This window comes from Populus alba, chromosome 2, assembly GCF_005239225.2.
Source record: "Populus alba chromosome 2, ASM523922v2, whole genome shotgun sequence".
Lineage (NCBI taxonomy): Eukaryota > Viridiplantae > Streptophyta > Magnoliopsida > Malpighiales > Salicaceae > Populus > Populus alba.
This window is the reverse complement of record NC_133285.1, coordinates 1,858,020-1,875,339: the sequence shown is the minus strand read 5'-3', so window position 1 is coordinate 1,875,339 and position 17,320 is coordinate 1,858,020. Positions and strand designations below refer to the sequence as shown.

The window sequence follows — 17,320 nt, the reverse complement described above, 5'->3', positions numbered from 1 at the left end:
TATCTTGATATCAAATATAAATTTATGCTATGGCTGTCAAATGAATTCATAATGTTCAAGTTTGATAGATATCTTTGTTGCATGTGTGTGTTGTCAGCATGATCATCCTTCTAGATTGGGATAATCATGAATGACTTGGGTGAATGATAATTTTTTATCATTTATTAGTAAAAAAAAAGAATAAGAGTCGCCGCTTAGTATTTTAGTCACTAAGAATCGTAATTAATCTCATAGTTTAGGAAAGGAGACTGATTGCGTAAAAAAAAGATATTAGCATCCCTAATAAGCTTTACTTGAGACAAATAGTATTGTTTATTTGTCTGATAGAAACTAAGAAAAAATCATTCTTAATAAGGAGGTCTTTATCTTTGTCGCACGTGTGTGGCGTCGCGACGAAAATATAGTTCCACTTTAAATCTAAAATGTAAATCTATCTATATCTATTTGGAAAATATGGGGAGACAAGAAATTCTTGTCGTTTATTGGAAGAAAATGGAATGGGGAGTTGTTACCTAATATTTTGATCACTAGGAATCCTAACTGGTCTCAGAGATCGGGTACGGGGGACTGGTTGCGTAAAGGGAAGATATTAGCACCCCAAATACGCCTTACTTAAGGTAAGCTGCATTGTTTGATTGTCTGATAAAAAACTAAGGTGTTATCCTATTTCAATTGTTGGTCTATTTACGGCTCAAGAAAAGTCATCCACAATAAGGAGGTCCTTATCTTATCGGGTAAAATCGTAACCGTTCTAACGTTTATATAAAAACTATATTTTTAATATCAGGAATACGTTTTACATTTAAATTCATAATCCTCAATACTAAAAGAAGACAAAAAGATTTTTTTAGAATTTTTGAAATATTGACCTAGTTTTCAAGGCTCCAACAAACTTGTTGTTAAAGCTACATTGTATGCTAATACATATATTTTTTGAAATTTCTTTTGTTGTAAGAAAATATGATGTGATGATGATGATGATGATGATATATTTATATATATTGGAGAGACTAGGCCGTATGCATTTAAAACAAAAAAAAAAATTGTTTTTTTAATTTTATGTTTTTTGATGTCTTGACAAAAATCAGGTATTTTAATATTGGATTTGTATCTTAACGGTATAAAAAATACAAACCAATATTAAGCAATTTTGATAAAAATATTGAAATCAACAATATTTTTTTACAGATTTTTCAGAATTTTTTGAAAGCAAAAAACTTTATTGCATTTTTTATTAATTTTTCTATTTTATATATATATATATATTATCTATATATATATATATATATATATATATATATATTATTATTATTATTATTATTTTGTTATTATTATATTTTTATTTTTGTGTTGGGACCCAAAAATAGGTTACAACAATCTTATCAGATTAAAAATCTATACTTTTCTAATGCCAAAAAAAAAAAATTGTTTTTTATTAAATATAAAGAGTAAAAAATAAATTTTTTGGTATTGTTGAAACTTAGGCCAAATCATCTAGAAATTTACAAACTTGTTGTAAAATCTATGCAATATTATAATATATATATATATATATATATATGTCAAAGTTTTTGAGATTTTTTTTAAATACTTAAATAACTTTAGTATTTTTAGCCATATGTAAGAAAAAAAGAAAATATATTTTCATTTTTGAAAAGAAAAAATTTAGGCTTTGTTTAGCAAAAACTCATTTTTTTTCTTTATAGTAAAACTACAAAAAATAGGCTTAAAGAGTGTTTACCAAGCACATTCCTTAAACCCAAAATGGACGATGCGTTGTTTATTCATATTGGTGATGCATCACTCATTTATTTATTTAAAAAAGACTTTGTACACGTCATTTTTCTTTCTTTTTTATACAAAAAAAAAACTTAGGCATACAAGCTAGAATTTAAATGTTGTTAGGCATGTGGGCCCAATTTTTAAGCACCTATGCTCATATCCCTTTATGTTTTTTTCTTGATTTGTTTTTTTGGCATTTTGTAATTAGATTTATTTTTAATAAATAAATTTATTAAAATAATACTTACATCATTATCCAATTATGCTATTATTTTTAAATAATATTAGTATCTTTTACAATAATATTAACAATTATTTTCGAAATAATTATATATGAACCTTGAATAATTAATGTGAATCAATTATTTTTATTTTTATTTTGTTATTGTAAGTTTTTAAATATTTCTTTTTCAAAATTAGTATTATTATATTTTTAATACATTAGTGTCAAATTTATCGATTCATTATTTTTTCTAGTTTTGTTTTAGTAAAACTTGCTTTTAGGAATATGGTGTTTTTATTTAAAGAACAATGCTTTTGATAAAAAAAAAAAAATATATCGAAAGAAGAAGAAAGCATTAGGAAAAGGGTTTTGATTAAAGAGATACATCTTTTTTTTAATTTCAAATCGTTAATTGTTTTTAGATATTTATTTTAATTGTTTTTAGTTTTAATGCAATAAGCTACATGGCTAAAAAAATTTATATTGTAATTTTTTTTCAAGTTTATTATTCTTAAATGTTTATGATATATTAACATTAAAACTATTAATTTATTACTTTTTTTTCAATTTCTTATTAAGATAATAAAAAAATGAGAACAAAAGGAAAGAAATGAGTTAACAAGGTACAAGGTTTTTTTAAGAAATGGTTAACTTTTTTTCCTTAATCTTAATAGTTATTTTTTTTACTTTTGATCTTGATTGATTTTATTTTTTTATGCAATAAACAATATTGTCAAAAACAATATTTTTTTTTGAAAAAAAAATACATTAACAAGGAAAAGAGAATTCATACTAACATATCACATTTTTTATAATATTTAAATTATTATTTTTTTACAAAAATACTTTTTATTGCCACGTAATCAAATAAAAAATTCAAGAGCAAAGTTGAATTTGGATCCTGTGTCAATGTACTCAATTCCTATATTGTCAATTAGCTTCTTGACAGATACAAGAAAAAGGTGCTTTGAATTTGGACCCAAGTTGATGTTAGAAGACTGGCAACTAGATGTCAGGTTTTGAATCTATGCATACAACTAGACTGGCAACATATATTCATATTAGTTCAGGATAATTTAATAGATTTTAAAAATAAATAAATCTTTAATAGTTACATGAATATAACTAGAAAAACTAAAAAATACTTTGAAAAATAACTTTAAAATTAATACAAATATTTCTCAAGATCGATTCTACTGAACTGTTTAAACTACAGCAATGATGGTTTCCACATGCTAGGCGCTTTCGACAGTTTCTTTATTTTTGTGGCTGTTATTTTTTAATTATTGACAATAATGAATGTATCAAAAGTCTGAAGCTTTTGCTGCGAGGTTGGCATATGGCTAAAACTCGCCTTGTTTGAACACAGAGCCGCCATCCATCACGAGGAGCATAACTATATTAAGTAAAATATTTTAGTCCACCAAGTACTTCATTAACACCCCCCCCCTCCCCCCCGCGATTTTAAATAAAGAAAAGGTAGGTGTCTCCTTCTCCTTCTTTTTTCTCACAATACAACATTATTTAATAAATTTACATAACATTACATAATTATTTGTATAAGCAATTAGTGAATAAGAGGAAATTTTTTGTTTAAGATATCTGGATATCAAATATAAATTTATGCTATGACTGTCAAATAAATTCATAATAAATTTATACCGTCTAAGTTTGAGCGCCTTTGAGCCCTCGCTTTACTCTTCGAGTGTCTTTGAGCACTCGCTTTTTTTTTTCGAGCGCCTTTGAGCCCTTGTTTTCTCGTAGAATGCCTTTGAGCCCTCGCTTTCCTCCTCGAGCGCCTTTGAACCCTCGCTTCTCTTAGAGCGCTTTTGAGCCCTCGCTTCTCTTCGAGCATCTTTGAGCACTCGCTTTCCTCTTCAAGCGCCTTTGAGCCCTCGCTTTCTTTTCCGAGTGCGCTTTTGAACCCTCATTTTTCTTTTTTTTTTCTTTTTTTTTACTTGGATAGGTCACCCATTACATTGAGATCCTTTTCTTTTTATTTTTTTTTTATTATTATTTACTTGGGTAGGTTACCCATTACAATGAGACCACTTCTAAAAAAAAAACAAAAAAGGTGGGTCGTCTTTCAAATGACTTGTTTCTTGATTTCTACATCTCTCTTTAAAGGTCATGTGTCAATTTACTGTTTTCAAAGTTTTCAAGACTAAAAAATAAAAAATCAAAGGTTCTTTTTGTATCTACTTTTCCTTATAAATTTACTACACAAAGCTAAAGGAAAATGAAATTTTCCAATATCTTTGCATAGTAAATATTATAAAGAGAGGGCAACTGTCATAACCCAATTTTTTATCATTTTATTTTAATTATTATTATTATTTTATTTACTGAAAAGGATAAAAAAAATAATGATAAAAAAATAATAATGATGAAAAAACAAGTAAAATGAAATAAATGAAGAATGAATTAAAATTTGGGTTAAGGGCAACATGATTGGAAGTTTTGGGGTTTAATTAAACTTCAAAATTAATTTAATTAAGCTTGGAATTAATTTAATTAATCCAATTAAGGGTTTAATTGGAGAATTGATAAGTTTTGAGACTTAATTGAGGTTGGAATTAATTTAATTCATCCAATCAAGGGTTTAATTGGAGAATTGATAAGTTTTGAGATTTAATTAAGCTTGGAATTAATTTAATCAGGGGCTTCATTGGAGAATTGGTAAGTGTTAGACTTAATTGGACTTTGGATTTAATTAAATTAATGAAATCAGAGACTTAATTGAAAAAATAGCAAAGTTTGGGGTTAATTGGGAGCACGATTGCAACAAATTAAAATCCAATGACCAATGTGTAAATGGCGCTGAGATGCAGGGGTTCAATTACAATTTACCCAAGGACTGTACTGCAACAAAGTCAAAATGTCAAGGATCAAAACGCAAATTGCCATTAACATCAGCACTGTTCATCTTCTTCACCAGAAAACAAGAAGAAAACGCATGCCTTTATTGCATTAAAATCCATGCAACCGCATGGCATTCTCTGGTTATAAAAACCAGAGAAGGAGAACCGGTACAGGGGGGGAGACAGAGGGATGACAGAACCAAGGGGCTGAGGGGAGCGAAACAGAGAGGGAAATGTTTTTTTTTGGTCCATCAACCAGCAGCAAATCTTCGTGCTTTTAACACCATTTTCTTCGTCTTGGACGGAGAAGACTAGACAGAGACGCAAAATAAAGAAGAGAAACTGAGGAGAACAGGAAAAGTGACTGTAAACGAATAAAAAACAGAGGAAAAACTGGGGGAAAGACAGGGGAAACCACAGAACCGGAGAAGAAAGAAACCAAAGAAAGAGCTGGAGAAAAGGAGCAGAACCGAGGAAGGGAAGGAAGAACAGGGGAACTGGGAGGAGAGAGTGAACCGACGAGAGAGAGAGAGAAGCAAACGAAACAAAGAGGAAAGCAAAGCAAACCAGAGAAAAACGCAGGAGACAAAACAAAAGGAGGAAAAACAGAGAGACAGGGAGGAGAAGAACCCCCATCTCTTTTGTTCAGACCTCCATCACCATCGACCATCTTCTTCATCTTCCAATAAATAGCGCAAGCAGCAGCACAGGAAGGGAGGACTAGAGAAGACGCAGAACAACAGAAACAGAGGGGGAAGCAGTAGCAGTCGGGCAAGCCTCCGTCACCATCGACATCGTCTTCGCCTTCACCCCTCAGCTGCACCACCCCAGCAGCTCTTCCTCACCGTGACATCCAGCAGTCCTCCATTGAAGCAGCCGTCTCCCTCAGCCTTGCCAGGTAAGCTCTTCAGCTTTCCTTGTTTTGGTAAATTAATTACCTGTTATTGTTGCATGCATGCGTGAGTGATTCACGCATGCATGTAACAGTGGCCAGCCGGGTCACTGGTTTGGACCAGTGACCCAACCTCTTTTTTTTTTTTTTTTTTTGAGACCATGCAACATAAATAAATAAAAATAAAAATAGAAAAAAAATAAAAAAATTGTATGCATAAATAAAAATAATATAAATTTATTGGTTTATTCACTGACGCCAGAGTCGGGAATAAAAATATTGGTTTAAATTTATATTATTTTTATTTATTGTATTTTATTTTATTTAGCTAGAAAGATAAAAAAAAAAATATGTACATGCGTAACAATAAATTTATTTTATCTCTTCATTCACTAGCGTTAGAGTTAGAATAGAAATATTGATCTAAATTTATTTTATAGCTACGTAATAGTTACCAACGTTAGAGTTATAATTATTCGTAGTTGAATATTCACTGGCGTCAGAGTCAAGAATATTGCGAATAAATCATCAGAACATAAACCGATAAAAATTTAGCAATTTAAGACAAAACCAACATTTAAGGGGTGATAATATCTTTCCTTTTACGTAACTAATCCCAAACCATAGAATCTATATTGACCAGTTAGGGTTCCTAGCGACCATAATACTAAGTGGCGACTCCTTAGGCAAGACAATGTCTCCTAAAAGAACCAGATGCCAGTAATCTGTTCTTTTTCCATAATTAATTCAAGAGAATTATTTTTAAGGCCGCCGCGATGTTATATGCGACAATGAAAATGTCAACAAAGATAATAACGAAGGTAACGGTAATGACATAACAATAATGGTTATAATGATAGAAATAATGATAGAAATATAAGTGATGATGATGATGATGATTAATTATTTTTAAAGAAAATTTATTAAAAAGGGAAAAACTAAGAAAAAAAAATATAAAATATTTTACTAAAAGCAAGCCCTCAAATGAAGTTTTAAATCAGATAAAAATGCCATTCACAAGTTAAGTTGGTACATCAATGAGATACGGCATTATGAACAAGAAAAGATGCGGAAGACAGCAGCATTTATGCATTAACTAAAGCGCCAATAATTATTGAACTTTTTCTCTTAATTCAATACTAATAGATATGGCTATGGGATTGTAATGTCTTTTCGCTTTCTCTCTTAATCATCGTATTATTAAAATGTTACCTTATCCTGGAAAAGTTAGCTTGCATGTTCAATGATGTGCGCGACAACGGTCCTCATTTGTTGATTTATTTATTTATTTCAAGAAAATCTAATGCAATCTTTATTTAATTTATAAAAAGTTTAATGTTATTTTTTTTTTATGATTGTCAATTTGATTCAGAGTTTAGAATCTGATCCCATTTATAGGTAAAATCATTATAGTGTTTGATATTGCAGTTAAAATATTATTATTTATTTAAAATTTAATTTTTTTTATTTTAAATTTTTTTTTTAGAATTTTTAAAGTGTTTTGATATAATGATGTTATGAATAAATTTTTTAAAAAAATATTATAATATATTTTTAAATAAAAAATATTTTAGAACATAATTTTTACTACACTTTTAAATAGGTCCTAAATCAGTTTATAAATTATCCAATCTCCTGGATCAATCTCAAAACATAATATATTGTTAAATGTAATTTTTACTTACATTCAATATTGACAAGATCATTTAAAAATAATATATCATTAACATATAAAAAAACAAAAAATCCATCACAATGAATCATAAAAGAAAGCTATTCTCTCACATGTTTTAATTTTCTTTACTAATAATAATTAATAATTCATGCCGTCAGCTCATAAATTACATGCAATAAAATGTATTGAATTATTATACACCATTTCTAGTTTAGTGGCCCCATGAAAATCCCCACGCAAGTTTTTATTGAGGGAGAAAATTCACTTTGTTGGTCCCATTTATTTATTTATATATGTCCTTGATTTGGATGAAAAGTCGCATCTGAACATGCATTATTATTATTATTATTGAAAAAACCAGCAGGTAGCAGGTAACGGGAGACCGGCCTTAATGTTAATGAATGGATTGACTATGCAGGTTGTTAATTTTATTTTGGGTGGCATTTGATTTTTAGAATTTAAACAATATGTTTTAGTTTTGGAGTGTTTATGTTTCGGTTGTACTCTATATATATATATATATATATATATATATATATATATATATATATTTGAATTTCAATTCTAAATATAGTATAAATTTAAATTATATAATTCAAATTTTAAAAACAAGTAAAAAAAATAAGAGCTGAACCGATATAACTTGATCGACTCAATAAGTCCAGAGATAACTTTGATAACCGGTAAAAATATAATTTATTTAAAAAAAATTAAAATGATATTTTAAAAAAATATATTAAAATGAGAATATATTGTATCTACTTATTTTATTTTCCTGATCCTTGCAGGACATATTTGTTGGTGGGACTGATACAGCTGCTGCTACTGTGATTTGGGCCATGAGCCTTGTAATGAAAAACCCTGAAGCAATGAGAAAAGCTCAAGAAGAAGAACATCGATCATACGCAACCCGGTCTTGCTATGCATACGAGGGACGCTCTCTGCCTCGTGCCTAAGGCCTATGCTGTGATTGGCAATGATGCGTAAAGGAATTGTGGACATCACCATGAATAAAACACGAAGCCGCCCATGATCAGTAGTTTTTTGTTTTTCAAGGTTTGCATGCTGTGTGTAATGATAAGAATTAACGACGGAGCTTAATATGATAATAAGACAGATGCCGATGGAGCAGATCAAGACCAGCAACATGGAAACAAATCACTCCCATGATTACAAAACAAAAATAGAAAGAGACGTGAAGACATTGTATGTCTTGTGTATGTCGTTGATGCAATGATGTTTGTGCTGGGATGAACTACCAGAGCTACATTGGAGATCTCTCATTTTGCTGCGAGGTTGGCATATAGCTAAAACTCGCCTTGTTTGAGCACAGAGCCGCCATCCATCACGAGGAGCATAACTATATTAAGTTAAATATTTTAGTCCACCAAGTACTTCATTAATATTTTCCACCCTACGATTTTAAATAAAGAAAAGGTGTGAGTCTCCTCCTCCTCCTTTTTTCTCACAATGCAGCATTATATAATAAATTTACTTAACATTTCATAATTACCCAAGAGATTTGAATCTTGTAGCCATGCCAGAATCAAGAGACTGAGTCTCTTTGCTATATATTTTTTTATTTGTTATAAAAAAAATATTTAAATTACCTTTAAAATATCTTAAACAGAAATGATAATTAATTAATTTTATAAATGTTTTTCATTTGTTCTAAAAAAAAACTTTAAAACTATCTTGAAGGATCCTAAATAATTCTTTTTATAATTTATTTTTTTACTTTTTATAAAACATATATTTAAACTACCATTTGAAATATATTTTATTATTAGAAATAGAGTTTTAGAGGTTCATGTTATAATTTTTTGATGAAAAATGATTGAATTTGAATTTTTAAATCTACAAACTTTTACCCTAATTTTCTAGTTATAAATGGACGATGCGTTGTTTATTTAGATTGTCAACCCATCACCCATTTATTTATTTTAAAAAAAATAGTAAACCTCATTTTTCTCTTTATTTTTTTTTTATAAAAAACCTAGGCATACAAGCCTAGACTTTAAATGTTGTTAGGCATGTGGGCCCAAATTTTAAGCACCTATGTTCATATCCCTTTAAGTTTATTTCTTGATTTTTTTTTTGGCATTTTGTAATTAGATTGTTTTTTTAATAAATAAATTTATTAAAATAATATTTACACAATTATGCTATTATTTTTAAATAATATTAGTATCTTTTATGATAATATTAACAATTATTTTCGAAATAATTATACATGAACCTTGAATAATTAATGTGAATCAACTATTTTTATTTTTATTTTGTTATTGTGATTTTTAATATATTTATTTTTAAAATTAGTATTATTATATTTTTAATACATTAGTGTCAAATTTATCGATTCATTATTTTTTCTAGTATTGTTTTAGTAAAACTTGCTTTTAGGATTATGATGTTTTTATTTAAAGAACAATGCTTTTGATAAAAAAAAATAAATACATCGAAAGAAGAACAATGCATTAGGAAAAGGGTTCTGATCAAAGAGATACATTTTTTTTTTTAATTTCAAATCGTTAATTGTTTTTAGATATTTATTTTAATTGCTTTTAGTTTTAATGCAATAAGCTACATTGCTAAAAAAAAGGTATATTGTAATTTTTTTCTCAAGTTTATTATTCTTATATGTTTATAAGATATTCACATTAAAACTATTAATTTATTATTTTTTTTTTCAATTTCTTATTAAGATAAGTTCTTGTTTAAAAACAATACATGTGATAAAAAAAATGAGAACAAAAGGAAAGAAATGAGTTAATAAGGTACAAGGTTTTTTAAAAAATGGTAACCTTTTTTTCCTTATTCTTAATAGTTATTTTTTTTTTAATATTGATTTTGATTGATTTTATTTTTTTTATGCAATAAACAACATAGCCAAAAACAATATTTTTTTGAAAACAAAAATACATTAACAAGGAAAAGATAATTCATACTAACATATCACATTTTTTATAATATTTAAATTATTATATTTTTACAAAAATCGTTTTTTATTGCCACGTAATCAAATAAAAAATTCAAGAGCAAAGTTGAATTTGGATACTTGTCAATGTACTCAATTCCTATATTGTCAATTAGCCTCTTGACAGCTACAACAAAAACGTACTTTGAATTTGGACCCAAGTTGATGTTAAAAGACTGGCAACTAGATGTCAGGTTTTGGATCTATGCAGAATGCAGTTGCTGAGTGGTCCATTTTTGTTTTGGACAAGATGATTGGTGGTTTTTCTGTTCAAAATGTTTACTTTAAAGAACAACGCATGGTGGATGATTGGTGGTTTCGAAAATGATGGTGAGAAGTTTGAACACCAAAAGTTAAATCATCAACCACATAATTTTCTTAAAAGCATTTGAAATTTTTTTTTCTTGACGAGCACATCATCAATGGTGTTTATCTTCCCTGTTCACCACAGATGGCATTTGAATATATATATTTTTTTCCTTTCAGATTAATCGAACTGCCCAAGAATCTATCAGGATTGAACTCATATGGGTTCTCCCAAGCTTCCGGGTCCCTTCCAACAGCCCAAGCATTCACGTAAACTTATTAATGGTAATAAGACAGATGCCGATGGAGCAGATCAAGAACAGCAACACGGAAACAAATCACTCCCATGATTACAAAACAAAAATAGAAAGAGACGTGAAGACATTGGTTGAGTACTATGGAATTGGAAACAAATCACTCCCATGATAACAAAACAAAAATAGAAAGAGACGTGAGGACATTGTATGTCTTGTGTATGTCGTTGATGCAATGATGTTTGTGCTGGGATGAACTACTAGAGCTACATTGGATCAGATCTCTCATTCTGGATGCATGGAAATAAGCTAAGAGAGCTTTGAATTCAGTGTTGATCGGAAAGTGTATTTCGTTAACTAAAAAGTATTTTTTGTTGACTGGAAAAAGTTTTTCGTTAACTAACTTTTCTAATAACAAATAAATACAGAAAAATTTAGAAAGTGGTTTTCCCGGAAATTACTTTTCAGGAAACAAACATGGTTCAAGTTTGACAAATTTAATAGAGATCTTTGTAGTTGTGACAATCATCTTTTTGAAAAAAAAATTAGTGGTAATTATGATTCAAATTATATTTTGTTTGGAAATTTATTAAAATAATATTTTTATTTTTTAAAAAAATTATTTTTGTTAAGCCTTGTTCACCAAAATTTAGGTAAATCCATTAAATATATATATTCATGCGATATTCCATTTCCAATTTGATTTGGACACTCCTCCTTTTCCTCCTCATCGATCATTTACATTGATAGTAATGCATTCGTGTCTCTTCGTAACTCAATCTGTTGAAGTAAACAAATCACTCTTATAGTTTTATTATTATTATTATTATTATTATTTCAACATCATGACCCTAAGGTAGGAAAATTGTACAGTACGACCATCAATTTTTCTTTTACTTGTCGAAGACACTATAGTCCATGTTAAAGGGTTTATTTAAGAATTTGATAACAGTTCAAACTATTTTTTGTTTGAAAATAGATTAAAATAATATTTTTTTTATTTTTAAAAATTATTTTTAATATCAACATATTAAAAAGATTTAAAAATATAAAAAATTTAAATTTAAACAAAAAAATTTAAATTTTTAAAAAACATAGTTTTAACTTTGAATATCAAATAAATCCAAAATCTTCTTTAGTGCAAGCGGCATGTGTTAGCCAACAACATTAACAGTGCTGGTCTTCAGAAATTCTTATACTATTAGGACTCTACTGTTTGAATTTGAATTAATCTTCTATCATCAGGTTGTTAGGAGAGTTTATCATGTATTCTTGTTTCGTTCTTCGTAGCTGTATATAAATCATCATTGAGTTAATAAAGTTAAGCAAGATTCCAAAGTTTTATACCATGTGGAGTGGGTTCGATTGAGCATCACGAATACACTCCTGGTTTGTGGAATATCAAGGAAGAAAGGCTTGATATTTTTTTAGTAGGGTTCTCTCTATGTTAGCTCTAGTATGTGAGTGTACACATAATGGCGTGCACGATAAATCAATTATAGGATTTATCTTTATAAAATTTCTTTTTTCCTTTTTTTGTTTTTATTTTTTTCCTCTTTCTTTTATTTTTATTTAAAATATATAGCTTATTTGATATTATGATGGCGGTTATTTTTTAAAATATTTTTTATTTAAAAATAAAATTTATGGAATAAAATAAGATTTTAAACAAAATAAAATCTATTCCAGATTATTTTATTTTTTAAACTAGAACATAATATACCGGGTATTTAAAACAAAACTGACTGAAATTGAAAACCTTAGTATGTAGTATGAAATCTAGATGGCAGACATTCATTATGAGTTTATTGAACAGCCCTAGAAAATGCACAAGGCTCATCAAATACGCAATAATCATGTTATATATGGATCAATTTCTAACACGGGCTATTGTTATTATAATTGCTGCGGAAAAATTTCAAGTCAAAACATGAAGTAAATATTTTCAATTAAATCGGTGCATATACACAAATAAAATGTTCGAAATGAAAGTTAATATGATAGAAATCTCTTTCTATAAATATTCTTTTTTTGTCTATTGCACCGGGTTATAGTAGCTGGACTGTGTTTTTTCTAAATTAATTTTTTTAAATTATTTTTATATTGTTTTGATATAGATATTAAAAATAAAATAATAATAATAATAATAATAACATTATTTTAATATATTTTTAAATAAAAAATATTTAAAAAATACGCTGCATGCACCCGCGCGCAAACACTCTATATAATTGAAGCTTGTATCGCAGAACTCACAGCTCAAAAATACTCAGATCATAATGGCATTACTCATATTCGTAATTCTCTTCCTCTCCATCATTTTCTTGTTTCTTCTCAAGAAAAACAAAATCTCTAAAAGAGCTCGTTTCCCTCCTGGCCCCAACGGTCTTCCCTTGATAGGTAACTTGCACCAGCTTGATAGCTCAAACCTTCAAACTCATTTATGGAAACTATCTCAAAAATATGGCCCCCTCATGTCCTTAAAGCTAGGTTTCAAGCGAACCCTCGTAGTCTCTTCAGCCAAAATGGCTGAAGAGGTACTGAAAACCCATGATCTTGAATTTTGTAGCAGGCCTCTCTTGACTGGCCAGCAAAAATTTTCCTACAATGGTTTAGACTTGGCCTTTTCACCATATGGTGCTTATTGGAGGGAGATGAAAAAAATATGTGTCGTTCATCTCCTCAACTCCACACGAGTGCAAAGTTTTCGTACCAACAGAGAAGATGAGGTATCGCATATGATTGAAAAAATTTCCAAAGCAGCTCTTGCTTCTAAACCCTTCAACTTGACTGAAGCAATGCTGTCTCTTACAAGCACAGCCATATGCAGAACTGCCTTCGGAAAAAGGTACGAGGATGGAGGAATTGAAGGAAGTAGGTTCCATGCGTTGCTTAATGAAACCCAAGCCCTGTTTACGATGTTTTATCTTTCTGATTATTTTCCATACATGGGATGGGTTGATAGACTCGCGGGACTTGCCCATCGTCTTGAAAAAAATTTCAGAGAGTTTGATGTTTTCTACCAAGAAATCATTGATGAACATCTTGATCCAGAGCGACCAAAGCCCGACCATGAGGACATACTTGACGTTTTGCTTCAAATATACAAGGATCGCACTTTTAAAGTTCAACTAACGTTTGATCACATCAAAGCAATTCTAATGGTAATCTAAGTTCGACTCAAATTCGGCCTTTTAATTTTCATTTCCCAAGCAAAATGATATGGATTTGAATATTGTAAATGGTTTCAAATATCATCCTTACATTTTATTTTATTTTATTTTCCTGATCCTTGCAGAACATATTTGTTGGTGGGACTGATACAGCTGCTGCTACTGTGATTTGGGCCATGAGCCTTGTAATGAAAAACCCTGAAGCAATGAGAAAAGCTCAAGAAGAAGTTCGAAAGGTGATAGGAGATAAAGGTTTTGTGTACGAAGATGATGTTAAACAATTGCCCTACCTTAAAGCCGTGGTTAAAGAGACCATGAGATTGCAACCAACAGCACCACTACTAGTCCCAAGAGAAACAACGACGGAGTGTAACATAGGTGGGTACGAAATACCAGCCAAGACCTTAGTTTACGTGAATGCGTGGGCTATTGGAAGGGACACAGAAGCTTGGGAGAACCCATATGTGTTCGATCCTGATAGGTTCTTGGGCAGTTCTATTGATCTTAAAGGAAATGATTTTGAGCTGATACCATTTGGTGCTGGTCGAAGAATTTGTCCTGGTATATTTATGGGAATTGCCACCGTGGAGCTTTCACTTTCTAATCTTCTCTACAAATTCGACTGGGAAATGCCAGGTGGGATGAAGAGGGAAGACATAGACATCGATCATACGCAACCCGGTCTTGCTATGCACACGAGGGACGCTCTCTGCCTCGTGCCTAAGGCCTATGCTGTGATGGGCAATGATGCGTAAAGGAACTGTGGACATCATCATGAAATCGTGACTCTATGAATAAAACACGAATCGGCCATGATCAGTAGTTTTCCGTTTTTTAAGGTTTGCGCGCTGTGTGTAATAATAAGAATAAACGACGGAGCTTGATATGAAGATTGACCTCGAATAATTTTCACGCAAGCTCCGTTAAATTTTTAAGGTTCTTTGTACCCTTTTGTTTTACATTAGAGTTCATTATGGCTTGAATTATTATTATTTTTATGCAATTTGAAATGTTGATGGTCTGAATTTTAAGACCTCTATCAAATTCTTTTCAATAGTACTGGCCCTCATATCTGAGCTTAGAAAGTCAATAAAAAGAGCAAGTCTCTTTATTCATGTGATATGCATATCAATTTAAAATACTTCACAATTTATTAAATAGTGCATGATACATGAGTTAGATCAATGATCCTGCACAATATATGAGTTAGATCAATGATCCTGCATCGAGGAGCTGTCTAAGAAATCTTGGCACTAATATAGACAGGGTTCCGGCCAGGTATGAAAGACGTCCGTCTGAAAAAAAAATCCATTTATTCAAACAACAGATCCAGATGATTAATTTTGTATTTCACTTTGCCATGGGAGCTGTTGAAACTCCTACTAAAGCTCATGCAATTGCTTAATTTTCACTCTTTTGATGCATTGGAGTCAGAGAAGTTTTGGATGCCCTCTGCACTGTATTCTCTAGGGTTTATTCCATTGGTCCCCTCCATCTACTGGTGTGCCATTGTTGTGGTGCCCCTTCTTTGCTGATCAAGCAATGAACTGTAGATATGGTGGCAATGAAAAAGGAGTTGCTATGGAAATTGTTAATAACCTTAAAAGGGAAGAAGTGGGGATGCTTGTGAAAGAGCTAATGGAAGGGGGGAAGGGTGAGAAAATGAGGGAAAAGGCTGGCTGAAGAGGCTGTTGGACCAAAGGGTACATCATACATCAATCTGGACAAGTTCATTTGAAACAGTACTCTTCTCACAATAATTAGATCTATTTGCTTAAAATGCAATTGATTAGCAACCAGAATTGGAAAAAAAAACAAGATTGCAGGAGACAAAGATTGTTTCATTTCATTGAAGGTGCGATATCAGAAATTAGATATGAAATAAAACAGATTATATTTTGTGTTAATATATGAACGTTCCAAATACCTACCATTATAAATATTCATTGATCAAAAACTACATGTTTCATTCAAAAACTACATGTACCATTATAAATATTTTGTGTTAATGTAGTTTCTCCTACCGATTCAATAAATTAAACCAATATTTTACATCTATCTTTTTTTTCAACCACATGTTTCATTCAATCTTTTATCAAAAACTACAAGAACGTATGAAAACGAACCTTATTTCTCAAAATAATATTGATAGCATTTAGCAATCACTTCAGATAATGTTTATGGATTGTCGGTGACATGGTGTCATCAAGAAACATTTATCACAAATGAAACACTAGCACAATCTTTAAATTTATTGATAGAATTTTCCGTCAGTATTTATACTATCATTCTATTGGTAATTAATTTACCAACAAAATTACTGAAGGAAATTCTCTGTCGGTGAATCTTTCATCGGTAATTTTTTGTTCGTCAGTAAATTTGTTGGTAATAAAAAAAAATATTATTGCCAATGGATTTATTGATGAAAAAGACGCGCAAAAAAAAAAATTATCCGCTTCATTCCATCGGTATTTTTCTCGGAAAAATACCATATGTAATTCTGTCGGTAATTATTTAAAAATATTTTAAAAAACTATAAAATAATTAAATTAATATAAATCAACACTCTATAATACTCAAAACACTTGGAAAAAGGAAGAAAAAAATCATATGAAAAAAAAAAACTCCTACAACAATATTCATACAATTATTAAGAACAAAAACAATTAAAAAAATAAAAAAAAAACAAATATGGTGAAAAAAAACATGAAAAGAAAAAAGAAAAAAGAAAAATCTTACTTTAATGTGGTTGCAAATGAAGATAAAAAGAGAAAAAACAAAATTCATATTGTATATTAATTAAAAAAAACTAAGAAGAAAGGAGAAGAATACATATTTGAGCATGAAGGAGAAGAGAAGGAGTTGAGGAGAGAATAAAAGAGAAACAAATGGATATTGATGGTTTTTACATATGGGAAAGAAGAAGAAGAAGAAGAAGAAAGGAGCACCATCTATTGTGAAATTAGGGATCCTAAGCTTTTTATTAGGGTGTTTTATCAACGGATAATTTAATATATTAATATTTTTAATCATTTTGTCAGTGATTTTATCTGTAATATTTAATATAAATTTTTAATTTAATAAAAAAATTTTAGAAACCGTCAAATATCACCAACAACTTTTCAATCCATTTGTGATTTCGTCTATAATATTTCATTTAAAATTTTAATTTAATCA

The 17,320-nt window shown here is 29.7% G+C and overlaps 1 protein-coding gene across 1 annotated transcript; it reads left to right on the top strand.

Moving 5' to 3' along the window:
• The first annotated feature begins 13,222 nt into the window (after positions 1–13,222).
• LOC118052734 (cytochrome P450 83B1-like) lies at positions 13,223–15,187 on the top strand. The gene is made up of 2 exons (XM_035063768.2): positions 13,223–14,134; positions 14,269–15,187. Exons 1-2 carry the CDS (start codon positions 13,250–13,252, stop codon positions 14,896–14,898), a joined length of 1,515 nt encoding a protein of 504 aa, XP_034919659.1. The 5' UTR covers positions 13,223–13,249; the 3' UTR covers positions 14,899–15,187.
• The last annotated feature ends 2,133 nt before the right edge of the window (positions 15,188–17,320 follow it).